We start from the raw sequence: 19,107 nt of genomic DNA on the forward strand, positions 1-19,107 counted from the left end.
AGAAAATTTGCTGCCAGAGTATACAGCACCGGGGTGTATGTGCTTGCCGGGTGGGAGGACAGGCCAGGGCCGCTGCCTCCAGCTCTGGCTTTGCCGGGAAGGAGAAGAGGGAAAGGCAGGAGGGGAGTTGACTGGCTACAAGCGGAGGGGTGGTGTTCAAAATGGGAACTCCTGAGCAGAGAGCTGGGGGATTAGGTACTTGTAAGTCACAGAGAACGGATTGGTGCTCGCTCAGGGATTTGATGCTAGCTGTCAGCACTAGCTGGAGCTTGTAGGACCTTTGATCTATGTGTCTAGATTCCCGCTCACCCCTTCTTCTGGAGGCTACAGCTCATCCCCATGCTGCCCAGAAAGAGGTGAAATCAATCCTTTCATTGGCAACGTGCGGAGGAAGCGGGTGGGGGGAAGTGGTTGAAGGGCAGGCTGATTATATCCACAAACTTTTATGAAGTGTCCATTCTGCCATTCAGCAAAATTTACTGGGTGACCACTGTGTGCCAAGTGCAGTGTCAAGAATGAACAGCACAGTGCCTAGTCCTCGTAGACATAGATTATTTTAGCAAAACAGAAGCCTGACCAAGAAGTGTACGCAGGACGGTGTGAATGCAAAGGAGGGAGTGTGAATCTTGCCAGGTAGTACAGACAGAGGCAGGAAAGGCTTCATAGATAACATCTGAGCTGAGTGTTGAAGGAGAAATGGAAGTTCTGCAGACAGAGAAAGGGAGAAGGCACTTCAGACAGAGAGGATGGCAGGTGCAAAGGCCCTGAGGCAGATGAAGGATGAACAAAGAGGGAGGAAGGGAAGGAGAACTGGGAACCCAAAGTACTATTTTATGTGGATTTTAGTCTCCCTCTTATTAGAGCTATTTGTTTATCCATCTTTTCCCCCCTCTAGAATACCTATGCCTGTGAGTGTATGTGCGTGTGGTGGGATGATGTGGTGTTCAGATCAGCACCCCCAACTCTAACCCCCAGCCTGGCACTTAGCAGGGGCTCAATAAATGGCTACTTGATTGAATTCAATGGTTAAGGTGAATGTGGGGAGGGGACCGGGAAAGAGGCAGCTTGGAGGAGAAATTAAGGCTGAGAACTCAAGCAGGACTCAGAGGAACACAGGCCAATTCTAGTTGCTGCAAAATGGATACTGCTCATGAGTTACAGGCTCCCCCTTTCCCCAGCGGCGAACATTCCCCGCGGCCTGAGCCTGGGGGATGTGGAACTGAAGATAACAAGCAAGGTTTCCCTGTATGGTACAGACGACTACTTGTCCCACTCTCCCTGAGGCCTGTGGGCCACGCTGGAGGGGGCAGGGCAGCCCGGAGGCCCCTGTGGGCCTGGGGCGTCGAGGGTCGCAGGGCAGCGGTCGCACTCACCAGCACTGGCAGCAGCATCCACGAAGGTGCCGTCGCCCTGGTTGTGGAAGAGGAAGTTGGGCCCATTCTCGTTGTCACAGAAGATGTCTGAGGCGCTGCTGCTGAGGATGGGGCCCACGCTGACACCCCGGCCCCCTAGGAGAGGACATGGATCCACAGTGAGTGGCAGAGGCAAGGCCTCAGGCCCGCGAGGAGGCCTTCGAGAAGCTGCTACGGCGAGATGCCTCAGAAGAGCTTTGGGGGTGGGGGGAAATTCCAACCTTCTGGATGCTTCTCTGAGCCCAGATCTGGGCTCGCAGTCCTGTAAACTTGTGTGGAGCATGACCACACTGGTGATGAGGCAAGTGAGGGGCAAGACAGAGTCACTCTGCGCAAAGCAACGATTCTGTGACCTATGGAACGCAGAAGCCACCATATCCTTCCCTTCCCTTCAGAGGCCAAATTCCAATACTCCCTTAGCCCAGATCTACCCACCACATTTTGGTCAAGTCACAGATTTTCCTGACAACCCCCACCCCCACCCCCACCCCCAGTCATACATAAGCCAGTCAAGACACCGGGTGTGCTCCTCTTCTAAGAACATCTAGGAAGAGGTTCTAGCTAAAGCTACAGGATGTTTTCTTAACTTTGTGTGATGGAGCAAACAACTGGGAACAGGCTGAATGTCCATCAACAGCGACGGGTTGAATGGATTATGGTGCATCCATACGACAGACCATTCTGCAGCCACTAAAAAGACTGTGTAGATCCATGTGTATTGACTTGGAGGAGTGCCCGTGACATACTGTTAAATGAAAAAACAATTCACCAAGTAATGGTATTGTGTAATCTTAGTTTAATTTAAAAAAAAAAAAAAGGAAAATACATGATATTTCTGAACATGTTTACACAAGCTCGTTCTCGAGTTGGGGGAGAAGTGGGAAAGGCCACACCCTGAGTTGTTAACCCAGACTGCTAGATGGGGTGGGATTTGGGGAGGGAAGGAGGGACGGTAGTTGGCCTTTTTTGGGAATGTCTTTGTGTTTTCTGGCTTGTTGCAACAGAATTGCTTCTGTAGTTTGAAAGGAAAAAAATCCAATAACTACATACTTTTTTTTCTTTTAAAGAAAGAAATCAAGCCAGCTTTACATTAGGGTTTGATGTCTCCAAGATCAAATTTGAGCTATCTGTGTCAACAAGTCCAATCTTAAGACATCTTGAACAAACAGCTCCAACTACTGGGATTTGAATCAAGAGTTGGAAGCCACACCCCCAAATACTGGGCAGAAAAACAGCCTGACCAGGACTGGGACATGGATTCTAATCCCAGCAAGGCCTTTCACAAGGAGTGTGAGCTTGGGCAATTTATATTACCCTTTAAGCCTCAGTTTTCTCATCTGTGCAATGGGGGTTGTGTGACCTGCTTTTTCTATTTTAGGATTTTTAAGAGGATACGTGAGGTGAGATCCTCACAGAGTCTCTTTGTGAATCCTACTCCCTTGCTACTCAGAGTCAGGTCCATGAATCTGCTGCAAGGGAGCCACCTTGTTAGAAATGCAGAGTCTCAGGTCCTTCCCCAGCCAGAACTCGCCTTCTGGAAGGATCCCTGGGTGGTCATGTGCACAGTAAAATTTGAAATGCACTGCTCTAATGGGCTATTCAGTACAATAAGAATAGTTTTCAGAGCACTCAGAAGGACTTATTATTGTTATTTGTTAAATAAATGAGAGCTCAGGCCAACCTGAGTGATGCCTAAGCCCTGCCTGCCTGCCTGCCTGGATGGGGAAGAGGTTTCCATAAAGTGACTGCTAATTTGGGATGGAGGTTCTCTCAGTCCCCAGACTCCTTCTGTCCTCTGAGAGATGCCCCTGGAGGAAATCATGGGGCCTTTCTCACCCGTGCAATACAGTCTGCCCACCAGTACAAGTGTTGGGGGCCAGGAGGAGAAGATGGGGCAAATCGCAGTGCCACTCTTCTTGCTCTCATGGTTAAGCTCCAAATTAACACATTCTGGGCCCTGGGCCTCCCATATTCCTCCCAGGTAATCTAATTAGCTCTCAAGGAGAGCCCAAGCCTCATGAAAATGGAGTCACTGAATCCACAGTGCTCTCGGGGAGCATCATCCAAGATGTGAAATGCGTTCTTCATTAGGACAGCCACAGTGTGGGGTGGGGAGGCTTTCAGACGCCTTTCCTAAAGCCAGCAGAGAGGGGTGCTGGCCTGCAACCTGAGCACCACTTGTGCCCATTCAGAGGAGCCACGAAGTGGCTGCTGGCAGCCGTCCCTGCCCTGGTCCTGCCAGATTCCAGCCCAGGAACAGGCTTCAGTGAGAAACCCTCGGCCTTGCCTGGGCCCCCGGAAATTCCAGGTGGGGCTCTGGGACTTGCCACCATGCAACTCCATCCTTCCTCCCCACTCTGGTGTTCTCCAATTTCCTCTCTGCCTCTGGCTCTCAAGCTGTGACACATTCTCTTCATTTTCTACAAAGCAGGTTATTTCCCTCTTGGACAAATTTCTAAATCTTTCTAATTAACTAATTGGGTTGGGTTGAAAGCTTGTACCATTTGTAACCTGTAATTATTAGAAAATTGCCATGGTAACCACACTACTAATTAGTGACAATTTATTGCCATGGCAACTGGACCATAACAGAGATGTTACCCACAACTCCTTCTTGGCAAGTTCGCCACACAGTTGGGGAGCAGGTGAGTCGACAGTCGGGGAGACAGCCTCTTGGGAACAGGCCCCCCACGGCCTCAGGATGGAGAGTCCAACTGGGGTCTGAGACGGGGTCGATCAAGTACTGGCACCCCTTGCTGTGCAGGGGAAACCCTCCTCCCAGGTGGCCCACGTAAGTCCTCTTCAAGCCAACAAAATCCATCCATCCTAAGGGTAGCCGGATACTTCCACTCCCTGTGTGGCCAGTGACAGAGGTTCCTGATTCAATATCTTCTACCTGTTCTCCCTCCCCCCAGCTCTTCCCCTCCTAAGGTTTAGCACACACCTTTTGTGGCTGCATGAGGGGCAGTCAGGAACATCTTTATTTTAGCCTTGGAGGATGATGTCCCAATTGTGAGTTAAATTCTACTTTACATCAATGAATGCTTTTATATTTGAGGCAGGCACATCCTCTTGGGGACAAGCAGTTTCCCCACTTGGGGCTGGAGAGGCAGCCCTGGTGGTGGGAAAGAAGATTAGGGATCAGGAGGTTTGAGTGTGACCTTGGGCGCCTCACCCAGCCTTTCTGGGCGTCTATTTTCTCACCTATAACGTGAGACTGACAATAACAACAGTTCCGTCTCAGGGCTGTCATAAATATTAAGTGAGCTGGTTTTCGGAAGGTACCTCGGAAAATGTCAGGTGCCACAGAGTCATTAGCTGGGACAATTTCCCACCTGCTAGGTTAATAAAATCTCCTTATTTCCCCAGGACTTTCAAGCATCTAAGGCTTCCTTGTTCCGTTGTTGGGTGTAGATGCTGCTCCCTGCCCAACCCTTCCTGGTGGCCTCTCACTCTGCCCATCAAGCTGGGTGGGGGAGGTGGAATTACAGGGGAAATGCCTCCCCACTGTCCTTCTTCCTCTTGCCACATCCTTGCGCGCCCCCTCTGATTATCTGCCCATTGGTCCTGCTCCCCACGGGGCAGCCTCATTTATCCTCAAGAACTGCACCCCTAAAGTTCTGAACCCCTCAGCTTTGGCAAGGCAGACTCAAGTCCAATTTGGGTACAGGCAATCCGTTTCTCAGACTGCATCGAGGCCGTACTGGGGTGGCCCGCTGAAAGGCCGTATTGTATCTGGGAGCCAGGGGTGGTGGGGTAAGGACGGAAAAGAGAGGCTGTGGAGAACAAAAGCGTGGGTGCTGCTGAACCACCCCAAACTGTGGGCCAGAGGACCCAGGCATGAGGAGGCGGGCATTGCCTTGCTAAGGAAAAGCCTCTAGGTCCTTGCCCGGCCTTTGCACCTGCTTTGGCTACAGGAACTTGAGCTGTGTGCTCTTCAGGCCCTGGTCTCCCTCCCTGTAAACTGGGTGGGGGAATGAGATATCCAAGGATCCTTCCCATTCTCCCAGTGCATCCTCTAGACTGGAACTCAGGACGAGCATGGCTGGGAGTGGATTCCTGGGCCCATCTGGAGTCCACACCACTGCGGCTTTGTGAGGCCCCTTGGTCAAGGAATTTGGACCCATGGGATTAATCTACTGAGACCTCAACAGAAATAAAATTCTTACGATTCTTGTGGATGCCAAGGCCTACAGGCTTCCGAGAACATCCAAGCAATTACATAAGAGTAGCAAAGATGCTGGAAAACATAAGGGTGAAGAATGATGTGTGTGTGTGTATGTGTGTGTGTTTGAGAAGGGGGTGTGAGGATAGTGCAGGATGGTAACAGGGTCTTTCATCCTAAATTTCCTGAAAATTCAAACACGGAATAATACTGTGTTGGTGCTACCCATAAACCCTCTGTGAGACGTACAGATGCTGGGTGGGGCTCTGAGTGTGTGGAGGGCAGGGTATTAGATACGGACTTGTATCTAATAGCAGCCCCTCTGCCTCCCTGCTCTCCCGTCATGTGTACGAGACATTCTGTAGCTTCATCTCACCTGACCATTTGCCGGGTGAGGAAACCTGGGCTCCAGGAGGTGTAATCACAGCCAGCGGGCAGTGGATCACAGTTCATATCCACACCTGCATGACCCTGGAGCCTGTACTCCCCCACAGCGTGCTCTAAGATGTTTCTACAGAAGTCTCCTCCAGGCAGAAGAGGGATCCCTGCTCCCGGTAAGGCCCAGAGTGGTCAGCCACAGGCTTGACCTTTAAAACCTTACTTTAGCAGAAGAAAAGATTGTATTTGTATCATATGACATATATGTGTTTGTTCTGAAAGAAAATGATGCCCCCTCTTGTCACTCACCCAGTACAGTGACACCCCATGTGCTCTGGGGCAGGTCTGGGGCTGCCCTCCTGGAGGGTCCTGGGCCCTGCTGGAGGAGCCCGTCACTCCAGTGCTGCCCGTCAGATCTGGCTGTGCTCCCACTGCAAGGCAGTGCACCCCTGGCAAACTGGGGTGCTCCGTGGCCCCCACTCTGCTGCCCACGGTCACTTCTCTGGAGTCGGCTGCTAGGGAGCCGCCAGAAGGCCTCAGCTGGGCTTTAGGCATCTCCTTCTCCAATAATGACTTCCTATAAATCAGATCTGCCCTCCTCTTTGTTCTACACCACTCCCAGCCAACAGCAAAAATCCCCACCCCACATCATAAATCCACCTTCATTTTCTTTCCAAATTTCTTGTAAGGATTCTTTAATCACCGCCTTGCAGCCCAGGCAGATGCTCCCTCAGAGGGTGAGGCCCAAATGCAGAGCTCCTGGGGAGGGAATAGAGACTGGCGGGGGGGGGGGGGTGGGCAGAGTTAAGAGGGAAGACAAGTGGATTCCAATAGAGATGGGCATGAAGAGGCCCATGGCTGTACCCGGGGCTGAAGGGCAGAGTGGGGGTCGGGGGACAAATGGACAATGCTTCCAGGGCAGGGGCTGGGCGGGCTTGCTCTGTGCTGCCCCCTGTGCCTTGCAGGATGCTCCCTGCACCCAGGAGGTGCCCAGCAGAGGGCCCTGGCATCCCTATGGGCACCTCAGAGGATAGGGTCTACGCTCCGAGGGTCCTACCTGTGGGCCAGGCCCTGTGCCGGCCATGTCCTATGTTTGCCAACCTTCATTCTCACACCCCCACTGTAGGTGAGAAAGCTGAGGTCCACAGACATTAGTAAGCTGCCGATCGCTGCCTGGATAGGACTGGTACCTAGCACTGTGACGCCAGAGCCTGTCCTCTTAGCAGCGCTGTGAGACAGTGGTTCACGCTGCTAGTTCAAGGTGCTCAGAGAGGCTGGGGATGTGCCCAAGGTCACTCAGGGCTGCAGAGGCCAGTGTAGACTTCTTGGTCCTCACCTGCCCCCTCCTCGGGTTCCATGCCAGGCCCTCTGCCACATGGACAACTAATTCTCAGGATTCCCTGTACCTTCCAGGCTCCAAGGGGCTGCCGGCATCTGGGAAAGTTGGGGCTTGGCATTCTCCTTGAACTAGGGACTATGGGCGAGTGGGCTTCCCTCCATTCAACTCGGCACCAACCCCAATGTCGGCCCGCAGCCCGCGAGTCCCCCGAGAGTGGGCACGGTGGCCGCTAGATGGCACTGTGACCTAGCAGAGTGGCAGCCGCCAGTGGAATTGCTCAGGTCTGGAGAGTAGGCTTCCCATCCCCCCACCCGAGAGAGTCGGACAGCGTGGTGCGGGCAGTGCCATTGGCCGGCCTCCCCCTGCTGCCCGCATAGCCTTGGCCAAGCAGCTGCTTCAGCCACAAAACCTGGGGGTCATAATCAAACCCGTGAGGGCCATTCCCTGGGGTTGTGTCCTGGGGGATGCCAGGCCTTCCTCCTTCACCAGCCCCTCCCGTTTTGCAGGCTGGAGCCGGATGCTCAAGCTGGAGGTCACCAGAAAGGTCACCTGGTTGTGGCAGTTTAAGCTTTGGGGTCGGGGCTCTAAATGCTAGTTTCTCTACAAACCTTCTGTGTGACCTTGGGCAAGTCCCTTCTCCTCTTTGGACCTCGATTTGTTCTTTTGTAAAACAAGAGTTTCTCCCAGGTCTGTCCGGCAGATGGGTATTGTGTGGCTTGGCTCTGGGAACGTGTGGCTCCCTGACTGCACATCTGGCCATGGCTTACTTCCCTCCTGGCCTGCTCCTCACACTGCCTGCCTCCCTCCCCCTTCCCAGGCCCCAGGGCACCAGCCTGGAGCTGAGCACTGGCCATGTGCCAGAGCCTCGGCAATCAGGCCGGCCTCCAGTGGTGGACCTCACATTTGGGGTCTGTCCCTGGGGCTCAGGGCGGTGCTCTGGGCTAGCTTTCCAGCCAGATGTCCATGCGTCATTATCGGAGTGACAAAGGGGGCTGCAGGGTAGAACTGAGGGGCTTGGCGGGCAAGGAAAGGGTGGGCTGGGGAAGGCGGGCAGACACAATAGTAACTTGGTGGGCCAAATAGGTTCTTGTCAGCCAAATGGCTTTTGGAAGTCTGCAAAGCTGCTCTAACGTGTCCTCTGGGCACGCCAGCTGCCCCGGCCTGCCTGCCTGCTCCACAGAAGCTGCTGTCCCTTCCTTGAGCTGCCTGGCCCTTCCAGCACAGCCCGGCGCAGTTGGCTACTGCTCCCATCCCCATCCGTACTCCTCAGCTGTCTCCTCTCGGTCCCCTCCTGCCCCCTCCTTGGTTCCTGCCGGCCCCTGTGCCAGCCCAGCCAGCGTGAACAATGTCCCCTTCGTGCTCAAGCCCAGTCGCAACCTCCCGAATTCTTTTATTCTGTGTATAACCCTCTCTCCCAGACCTTGCCTCCCTTCCATCTCATCATTTTCAAGTGCTTCATCTCCCCAGCCCACTCTCCTTCTCCTGCAGATCAAGGCACTTAATTGCCAAGCCAGCCCAGTGCACAGAGCTGGGAACTATTCAGAAAAATTGACTGTACAAATCTAGGCTGAAGCTCCTGCATGTTTATTCCTTTTCCCAGGAAAGCATGGTTTATTACTGACACTCAGCCAGAAAGACTGCACGTTCACGTGTGGGGCTCTCGAGCACTTTGATGGGGCTTGAGCTGTGCACACTATTTTACTGTCTAGCCATTTGTTCCCACAAACTTTGTCAGACAGGTCAACATCAATCTCCCTGTTTCACCGAGGTGGAAAGTTGGCTAGAGAAAGGCATCATAAACTCAGGAGAGGCTGTGACAACCCTTTCCAAGTAGGGCTTTGAGAGTATGCTACCACCCCGCTGTCCAGAGGCAGGGGGATGGCCCAAACGACCCTTCAAGTATTCTTCCAGCCCCAGGATTTGGATTCAGGCAGGCCTATACTTTGGAAGTCTGCAGTGCAAGTTGGGATGGATATATCGGGAAGGTCAACCAGTGAAGGATTTCTATGTCCAAATTACAGGTTCGGGGTGAGTGAGGCCCAAGTTCACGTGCGAAGTTGTTGTGCACAGCTCCGGCTTCCTGATTTTTGGCACCCAAAACAGGAACTGGATTGCTCTGCCATCAGCAGTCTATTGGCAGATTATCAGAGTTTAGTCAGCAGCCGTGCTAGAATTAGAAAAACAGCCTTCCCTAGAAAGATCTCCCTGTCAGAGACTGACAATAGGTCCCCCATCCAGAGAGATTTGGGGGGAGCATGGCTTCAAAAAAAGGGCCTGGAGAGGTTTTGGAACAAGAAAACAATTCTTTGAGCTCAGTTATCCGAGACAGGACCCAGCTGAAGCTTAGGGATTTAGCACTCAATTCCTGGCCGCTTATGTATAAGTAAATAATTTCACCTGCTGTTTGGCAATAAGGAATTCTTTAAATCTCGGCCTTTGTGATTTGTCAGTTTTCTCCTACAGAACCTGTTCACCCATCATTTGGGTTACAGCAGAGAACGGGGCAAGAGGTTCCAGGGAGAGGATGATGTTGTGCTCACCTTACGTCCTGTGTCCCCCACGCCCCCAAAGCCCACCCTTGACAGGTATCTCACCAACCCTTGGAAAGGCAGTGTTGGAGAAGCTTCGTGTGGGTGGGGGGATGGAATCAAGCCTTCATCCTGCCCTCCCCAGGGACGCAAGCACACCCTCTCCTGTGGGCTCTGATAAACTAGACTCAGCCTTGCAGCGCCCAGCCCCCAGCCCCGGCCCCCCACCCCTCCAACTCACAGCATGCCGCACGTCACTCTGCCTACCTGTGTATTTGCTGACCCCAGCCTCAGCAGCCACATCTCTGAGCGCCAGAATGCCCTGGGAAAGGTCACTGGCCTCAGGGTCCATTTCAATGAGGGCGTCAGGGCCCACATTACCGTAGGCATAATTGGCGATATAGATAGAGTAGCGTCCGGAGCCCTGAGGAGGAAGGGAAGGAGGGTGGGTGAGCAGACCGGTCTGGGCTCATCTTGGTCTCTTTCCCAGAAAGCGGCTCTCCCCCTCCTTTTGTAGGACCATAGCTCTTTCACGGGTCAGGTGATCCTCCCTGGTCCAGAGTGCATGGCCTTGCAAGCTGCGCACGGGCCCAACTCCAGAGGTGCTTTTCCCAGAGGCTACAGAGTGCACGACACCTGCCCGCCCCCCGCCCCTGCCGCGTCCTAATACAAAGCAGCCCTGCTTCTCCTTCTATCCTGTTCCAGAAGAACACATCCCTCCCTCTCCCCCACAACCACCTTTTTATAGACAATTTTCTAATGTGCCTCTCTCCAGCTGAGCTCTCTCCAGCTGCCAGCCAGGGTAGCTGCTCAATAAATATTTGCTGATTGATTGATCTACCAATTCCCATTATTCTCAGTCTCTCTCTCTCTCTCTCCCATTCAAGCTCACTCCAGCCAAGATGACAAGCAAATTCCGGAGTTTGCTCCCTCCCCACTGCCCACCCTGTATCTCCTTGTTCCTCTATTTCGGTAGCATAGGCGGCTCGGATATGCAGGGGTCCTCCTTCCCTCTTCCATCCCCCTGGTTTTCCCATATTACCAGAAAGAAATAGTATATTGCTTCTGTCTTTCTAACACTGTCTCAAATATTTTTTTCCTTTGCATCCAGGAGAAGCCTGGGTACCAGCTCCTTGCAGCTGTAGTCGTTCTCTGCTCTAGTCCGAAACCCTGCGGATGAAAGACTCTTTTCTGTCTGTTAGTATAACGGTGTCATTTCTTCAATGGATACCTCCTTTCCCCCAAGAGATCTGCACGATTTCTAAATTCTAACGGTTTTCTAGCTTTCCTCTCATCATTTCCCTCCAATTAATCAGATAGTAGATATATCTTGAACTCCAACTACATGCAACACGCTCTTGCTATAAATGTACCTAAGACAAAGTCTTCATTCTTCGGTTGCCTATAGTCTCATTTAAAGGCAAGCCATAAACATGGGGCACCTGGGTGGCTCAGTCGGTTAAGCATCCAACTCTCAGTTTCAGCTCAGGTCATATCCCATGGTTCGTGAGATTGAGCCCTGCACCAGGCTCTGCAGGGCTTGATTAATAAACAAATAAACTTAAAATTTTTTTAATGTTTATTTATTTTTGAGAGAGAGAGAGAGAGAGAGCGAGAGAGCATGTGCACGAGAGGGGGAGGGGCAGAGAGAGAGGGAGACACAGAATCCAAAGCAGGCTCCAAGCTGTCAGCACAGAGCCTGAAGCGGGGCTTGAACTCATGAACCGTGAGATCATGATCTGAGCCAAAATGGGATGCTCAACCGACTGAGCCACCCAGGTGCCCCAAGAAATAAATATAAACTTTAAAGGCAAGCCATAAACACAAAACAACCCAGGAGAAACAGCTGAGTTCCAGGCCGACTGTGCTCTGTCATCCCCTTCTCGGCCCTCAGCCCTCCTGGCTTGATTCTATTTCTTACCCAATGACTCCAGAAGCCACCCCCATCCCACCGAACCAATCACTGACGGCATGTTTTCTTTGGGGAAGCTGATTAAGAGCTACTTGGGTCTGTCTGACTGGTGGGTGAGAACAACCAAGGAACTCACAGTCTCCTGAGGGGATGCAGACATGTCAGCGATAGCACAATTACGCATATGATCAAGAGAATATGTATGTTAACTACACTGGAATTCAAATTAAAAAATTAAAAAAATAAACATGTTAACTCTACTGGAATTAAAAATATTTTAGAGAAGAAAGAGAATATGTACAGCATTTCCTGGTGTACAGAAGAGGGCCCCCAGAACCATGCAGAGTTCAGAAAAGGTTTTCTAAGAGGAGTCTCAGCCAGGTGAAGTGTAGAGGAAAGAACCTTCCAGGCAGAGGTGATAGAGAATGATGTATGTAGGCGAACCACAAGTAGTTGGTTCAGTCTTGGTGGAATATGAAAGGCAAGGTAGGGTGTGTCAGGGGCCGAAGCTGGAGAAGGTGGAAAAGATGTTCTCTAGAGATATTTATGCCCCTTCTTTTTTGGTTCTCTGAGCCCCCATCCTGCCACCTGGGACTCTGTGCTTCACGAATCTCGCTCCTCCATGGTCCCTGGACTGGCAGCATCGGTGTCATCTGGGAGCAGGTTGGAAATAAAGGCTCTCGGTGACCCCTCCCCTCCGCCAGGCCGGCTGAATCAGAAGCTGCATTTTCACAAGACCCCACGTGATCCCTGTGCAAAACTGAAGTCTGAGATGCACCACTTTGCAACACAGCTTCGTGACTGGGGGAGGACCCTGAAAGGCTCTTGCCCATCCCAGAAGCGGGGTACATGTGTGTGAAATGACAGGATGAAGGCTGAATGAACGGGCCCGAAGGGGAGAGTGCGCCCTCCCCGTGCCCATGCCTGACCCTCCCGGCTGTTAGCAGTCCTGTCAACAAACGGGCAATTTAAGCCCAAATGAACTGAAAGGCACTCTGCTAGAAATTAGGATGTTGATAAACTTCCGTTATAGCCAGTTCCTTTCTTCAATGTATTGGGCTGATAAAACTTGACAAACACAGATGTGTTATGGCTATAGAAGGCTGCAGAGACTCACATGTGACCTTGACTACAATCGCTCTGGGACAGTGAAGCGATTCTCAGAGATGAGCCTGGAAAGAGACTCCCAGCAGGGCAGTGGGCTCACCCTCAGCCTACATCAGAATTGCCTGCAGGGTTTGTTAAAACACAGACGCTGGCTCTCATCCCTTGAGTTTCTGATTCGGGAGCTCCGGAGTGGGCCCTGAGTTTGCATTTCTAACAAGTTCCCAGGTGAAGGTGATGCTGTTGGCCCAGGAACCACTCCCAGAGAGCCATGGTCTAGGGGTGTTAGCTTGGTCCTCAACCAGGCTCTGCCCCTACGTTGCTTTTTGTCCTCGGGCAGGTTCCTCGCCCCCTGTGGCTACGTCTCCTCATGTGTTAAAGGGGAATCATATTCTCCCTGCTTCCTGGCAGGGTTGTTGAGAAGATGAAATGAGACAACACATGTGAAAGGTCTCCGAGAGATAAAAATGCTATATAAACATGAGGCATAATCATTATCGATCAGGGAACGCTTCTTGTAAGAGACCGGCTTTCAGCTGGATCCAGAAAGGTGGGTGAATGATGAGGCAGCTGCAGACAAAGGGCAGGCAAGTGTGCCCGGATTGGGGGCGAGAGGGAGTGAGGGCTGCTGGGGAGAGGGCAGGAAGGGCACGGGGTAGGGTTGAGACATTTACCTGCGAGATGGCTCTCAAACTGCAGCCTGCACCAGAGTCACCCGCAGGGTTAGTTCAAACCCAAATTTCTGCTCCCCTCCACCCACCGTGGGTTCAGACTCAGTCGGTCTGGAGGGTGGAGTGGGGGTCAGGCCTCAGAATCTGCATTTCTAACAATGCTGGTGCTGCTGGTCTGGAGACCACACTTTGGGAACAGGTAGATTAAAAGGCTCCCAGTGGGGGCTGCGGGGCTGAGGAAGGAGTAGGATGAACACTGTAACAGAACCTGTGGTTAGAAATGTGTGTCTGCTGTGGGTTCACCCAGAAGCAGGGGAGCCATGGCGTCTGATTCATTCTCAGGCAGGCAGGGCTCCATTCCTGGGTTTGCTTGCCATTTACTATGTGACCAAGGTCAAGTTGCTTAATTGCCTGAAACCTTAGTTTCCATATCTGTAAAATGGGGATAATGATAGCATGTACCTCATAAGCTTATTGTGAAGATTCAGGAAGATGATGCAAATAAACCACTGAGCACAGGGCTTGGAATGTTGGTACGTTATTAAGGTTAGCTGTCATTATTAAGATTGCTTTTGGGTTTCCGAAAACCAGGTTACGTTCCTACTTCTCAATTTCCAGAGTGGCCATGAGCTCACCTTACTGCTCCCCTCCACAGTTCTCAGGCCCCGGGGATTGCTGAGGCAGCAGTGGTGGCTGGACACAGAAAGCAGCCCCCTTCCTGGTGGCAGACTGACTGTAGGGGTTCTTTCTAGTTCCCTGAGGCTGGGGTTGAGCAAGCCGCTAAGTGCCTGCCTACAGTGCTGTGTGCCAAAGCATGTTTTTTTTTTTTTTTTCTTTTTCTTTTTTCATTTCACGTGGTGCCTCTGTCCTGTGGTTAAAGGCGTGGGCGTGCAGATGACCTTGTTAGGACAAGAGTGCATCTCTTTGTGATTAACCTTCAGGCCCTGCCACCAGATCGGAGATGGTTTCCACCTTGGCCACGTGTGGGAAGCCTTGGTTCAGAAGGAGCGAGACAGGAAGCAGGAGCCTGGGAAGAGGCTCCCAGCAGCGGCTGGGCCTGGTACCCCCCAGACCCTTCTTACTCTTGGTGGGGGCCGCTCCCAGAGCTGCCGCCTCCTCATTCCCTCCCACCAGGCAGGAGTCCAGGTGGCAAAGATTCAGGTCAGGGCTAAATGTGGCTTCACAGCCCAGCTTGGCTTCTGTTCCCAGTGCCAGCTTGTTAAGAAATAAATATTTATACCTGGCACCTGCCTTCTCCCAAGGCCTGGAGGCCCCTGCTGTGAAGATTCACACTGAATCCCCAATCCCCTTGTGCCATCTCAATCCTGAAATGAGCAAGGCCCCTCGACCCTGCCCCCAGAATGGAGCTAGGCAGCAGCTGGGTCCCTGATTTACTGATGACTGTCTATGAAGCCAAGGAGGGGGCAGGAGGGGAGCAGGTGACAGGAGGGATAAATCACCTCCACGGCAAGCCTCCTGCTCTGGCTGGGACTGCTGGGCCACCCCATAGGACAGGTGGCTGCATCTGCCCCTGCCCTCCCCCTCAGCCTTTCCTCCCCACCTGCTTTGGGATGGCCCCTGCGGTACAGTGGACTAGCAGGCGCGAACACGGCGACAGAGCTCTTGATTAACTAGAGTACTTGGACGTTCGGGCCACCCTCCACTCACCCACCCATGAACCTCTCTGTCATGCCTTCATTTGTTCCACAAATATTTTCGGGGAGAGCTCTGTGGCTCAATGCCTGGCACAAAGTAAGCACTTAATAAATACTGGTTGAAAAAATGAGCACGAGGTTTAGAGCTAGAGAAGTCTGATTCACGTCCTAGTCACACTGCCAATCTATTTTGGGTCCTCAGGCAAGCCACTGCCCCTAGCTGGGCCTTGGCTCCCTCCTCGGCCCGACGGACACGATGATGACAGCCCCTGACCCGTTTCCTCATTGGCTGCCGGGAGGGCCTCCAGGGAGAAAGGATATGAAAGTAGACTGCAACTCACCCTGCAAGTCTTGTTGATATGTAGTATCTACTATGTGCAAGGCACGGTGGGAGCTGCTGGTGAAGCTTTGGGCTCTGCCCCGACAGCCTCACTCTGTCGGGGGACGTCTGCCTGTTGGCTCCCCTCCAGGCTCTCCCATCACTGCGTGCCCCCCTCTTCTCCCCAGGCCCCCCATGCACCCCTGAACTCACCGTCCTGTCCACGCAGGCCACGGAGCGCCCGGCAAAGAGGCTGGCCACACCGCGGGCCACGTTGACCTCGTCACTGAGGATGTCTTCCCACCGGTTGTTGCGGAACTTGAACAACTTGTCCGTGTACGTGGCCACCCCTGGAGAGAAGAGGAAGGGAGCGCCGGTGGATGGCGGGCCGGTGTGCAGGTATGTTTCGGGGCACCTACCACAGGTGGTCGGGGCCACAGGTGGATGGGTCACCTGCGGCAAGGTGAGTGCACCCCGCAGCACTCACTCAAGCAGGCGAGGCTCCGTCTGGGGGGCACTCAGGTATTTTCAGTTGAGAGAAGAGACTCTGAGGCTTATGAAAAGAGCCAGCCCAGGCCTCAGGAACTACAGAAGAAATGTTACCACTGCTGTGTGTCCGAGATGACTCTCAACAGCTGGGTTTCACATTCTGCACCATGTTCCTGCAACATCCAGGAGATCTGGGATTGCTGATATCTCAGCACCCAAACTCAACCTAGAATCTCTCTTTCCCCAGAAGCTGCCTCCTACATTCTTTGCTGGATTGCAGGACCTGATCTGGGTCTGAGAAAAAATGATCCTGGTTGGTGGCTGGAGCTCTAAGTCCGGATCTAGGAAGGGGCTGGAAGTGGGGTTCTGACAGATCTGTTTCCCACACCCAGGGGAACCGGACGGCAGCAGCGTCAGCACCCAGGTGGTGTGCAGGGTTTGGGCAGCCCTGGGAGGCCCTAGGGAGCAGTGGTCTCCATACCTTTGAGAAGTGGATGGAGGCTGAGGACCCTCAGCTCAGGGAGTTGCACACACATGCACACACGATATACCACATGTAACTGCAGGGGGTCTGTGGCCTCCTGAGGCACATTCATGGCTAAGCAGCTTGGTTTTGGGGAAGCAGGGAAGAACTTCTGGTGGCCGGAGGCTCAAGCTTTTCTAAGACCACTTGATCAAAGCTCTCCACTCTGCTGTCACCCCTAGTTTATTTCTTGCTCCTGTGAGACCCAGAGCAGTCATTTTAGGAGGGATCGTGTTCTGCTCGCAAGGACTGGCATAGGAACACATGCAAGGAGCAGCTGCAGAAGTCAGGAAGGTGAGCCTGGGGAAGAGTGGACCTGGGGACAGGCCCCTGCACTTGACTCTCTGGCTGGCCCAAGGGAGAGGCCATGGGCTTAGGCGGAAGGAAGCAGCATGCTGCAGCGGTTAAGACGTCTGGGTTTAGAGTACACAAGCCCCAGTCCTGGTCTCTGTTCTACCCAGATTCTACTACTGGGGGCTGGCTGTTGACTTTAGGCAAGTTGCTTAGCATCTCTGAGCTCCAGTTTCCCTGGAAATGGGACAGCAGTAATAACTGTGTCAAGTTTACCGTGCGGAATACGTGAGATGATGCACCCCAAAGGCTTAGCACAGTGCCCCCTCAAGGCGGTAGCTATGAGACCAAGTGGTCTAGACACAAGTGATCATTGCCATGTTACAGATGGGCCACTCTTGAAGGTTCTTCAGGGACATTAGCTCTGCACTGGAGGGCTCTGGCGAGAGTCAGTGCATGAAACGAGTGACTGAAGAGGACTGTGGGAGTGTGAGCATGTGAGGTGAGGGTGGATATAAAGGATCTCTCAGGTGCTCTGCCCAGGAGACAACAAAAGGCTTTGCTCTCTGAGTGGCCTCCCATGGGAACCTCCTCAGACCACAGGGACCCACGGGAGCTGGTGCGTGGCCTGTGGGGTCTGGAGTTGGCCTCAAATGCTCACCAGACACCAGGGACTGGCACTGGAGCCTGACTCTCTTAGAGGGGCAGAGGCCAATCTGGGGGAGGAAAAGGCCCTTTCTGAGGGGAGCAGAAAGCAGATCCGGGAGGCCTGCAGGTGTCTGTTCTGTGGAGGCTTGGCTGAGGAGCCACATCTGGGGTCTGCACAGAGCCATGGCGGCCTGGTAGGGAAGCCCACGGGGGCATCTGAGGAGTTGGTTCTGGATGGGAGCACAGGTGCTGACTCCGATGGCCTGAGCCTGTGCCCACGCCAATTTCCGCTCAGGCCTTGCTGGTTCCTTATCCTCTCCAGCCTTGGTTTCCTCACCTGGGGGTCAAGGGAGTTGACTCCTTCCTGTGCCTCCTCCCCCACATTGTGGCTGTGGGAGTTACAGGATGAAAGGCACTGAAAGGGCGCCTGGGTGGCTCAGTCAGGTAAGTGTCCGACTTCGGCTCATGGTCATGAGGTCATGATCTCATGGTTCGTGGGTTTGAGCCCCAGGTCGGGCTCTCTGCTGTCAGCACAGAGCTTGGAGCCTGCTTCAGATCCTCTGTCCCCCTCTCTCTCTGCCCCTCCCCCGCTCTCACTCTCTCTGTCTCTCTCTAAAATAAATCCACATCAAAAAAAAGGCACTGAAGCCCCGGGGCCATGGTCAGCATTGCACACGGCAGCCCCACAGCACCTCATCACAATCTCTGGGGGCCAGATGTATTTAGAAATTTAGATTTTTTTCTTTCACATTTTAGAAAGGTAACACAGCGCACACACCATTTATTACATAACACCCCCAAGAGGGATGGGGCAGCACCCTATAATTAAACACATTAATATTTCTGCTGTAAAATATATGAATATTCACACTAAGTGGGATAAATAAAGTCTATAAATAGCTCACATCAGCCCAGGACAGGTTTTGCTATCAATTCACTTTCCCACAAACTTAAAAAAAAAACAAAACACCTGAGGCTCTCAGAATGGTTTGGATTTCAGGACTGCGGTAGAGGACTGTGGGCCTGGCCTGCCGTGCTCACGGCTGCTCCCGAGGCGGCGGCAGCCTGGTCAACGCTTGCTGATGCTCAGGGCACCTCTGCGGAGGGCCCCGCAGGCTTCCAGGTCTCCAGCCTCCCCCAACAGTGAGCGGCCCTGCCCTCCTCTGTCACACCAGGGCCCCTTTAGACGGTAACCTCCCGCTCGTCTAGTCCCCACTGAAGTACCCTGGTTAACTTCTGGTGAAGCGCGGGCCGGGGTGAGAAGGCAGCTGCCGGCAGCCGGGGCTCACAGAGCACCATGGGTACCTGTGCATTCAGTGGCAGAAATTTCTCACGCCGTTGAGTTCCTACCTCAGTGAGACAAGAAGAACAAATGGGACCAGGATGACTCTGTCCCTCTCTGTTGGCTTCATGACCTCCCATTCCTCCCGCTCACCCAAGACAAACATTTCCCAGAGTGTGCTTTATGGAACCCTGGTCTCTGTGAGATGATGGAGAAAAGATTTTGTGATCATCTGAGTTTGGGAAAGACCACACCTTCCATCATGCCCCCTCGAGATTCTCCATGGACATCAGTCTATTAAAACTTTTAAAAAGTCTTGCAATAAATTACCTGCTTAATCTTATTTAAAAAATTTTTTTAATGTTTATTTCTGAGAGAGAGAGAGAGAGAG

General features: G+C 52.8%; 1 protein-coding gene across 5 annotated transcripts in view; it reads right to left on the reverse strand.

Moving 5' to 3' along the window:
* The window catches only part of CRTAC1 (cartilage acidic protein 1), a 154,255-nt gene that overhangs the window by 43,941 nt on the left and 91,207 nt on the right, over window positions 1-19,107 (reverse strand). For all 5 annotated transcript variants that reach the window (XM_027062782.2, XM_027062776.2, XM_027062778.2 and 2 more), the window contains exons 4-6: window positions 15,697-15,833; window positions 10,090-10,246; window positions 1,374-1,508 (exon numbers count right to left, since the gene is read on the reverse strand). In XM_027062782.2, the coding sequence (XP_026918583.1) occupies window positions 1,374-1,508; window positions 10,090-10,246; window positions 15,697-15,833 (429 nt within the window). The remainder of the gene's footprint in view (window positions 1-1,373; window positions 1,509-10,089; window positions 10,247-15,696; window positions 15,834-19,107) is intronic.

This window comes from Acinonyx jubatus, chromosome D2 (genome assembly GCF_027475565.1).
Source record: "Acinonyx jubatus isolate Ajub_Pintada_27869175 chromosome D2, VMU_Ajub_asm_v1.0, whole genome shotgun sequence".
NCBI lineage: Eukaryota > Metazoa > Chordata > Mammalia > Carnivora > Felidae > Acinonyx > Acinonyx jubatus.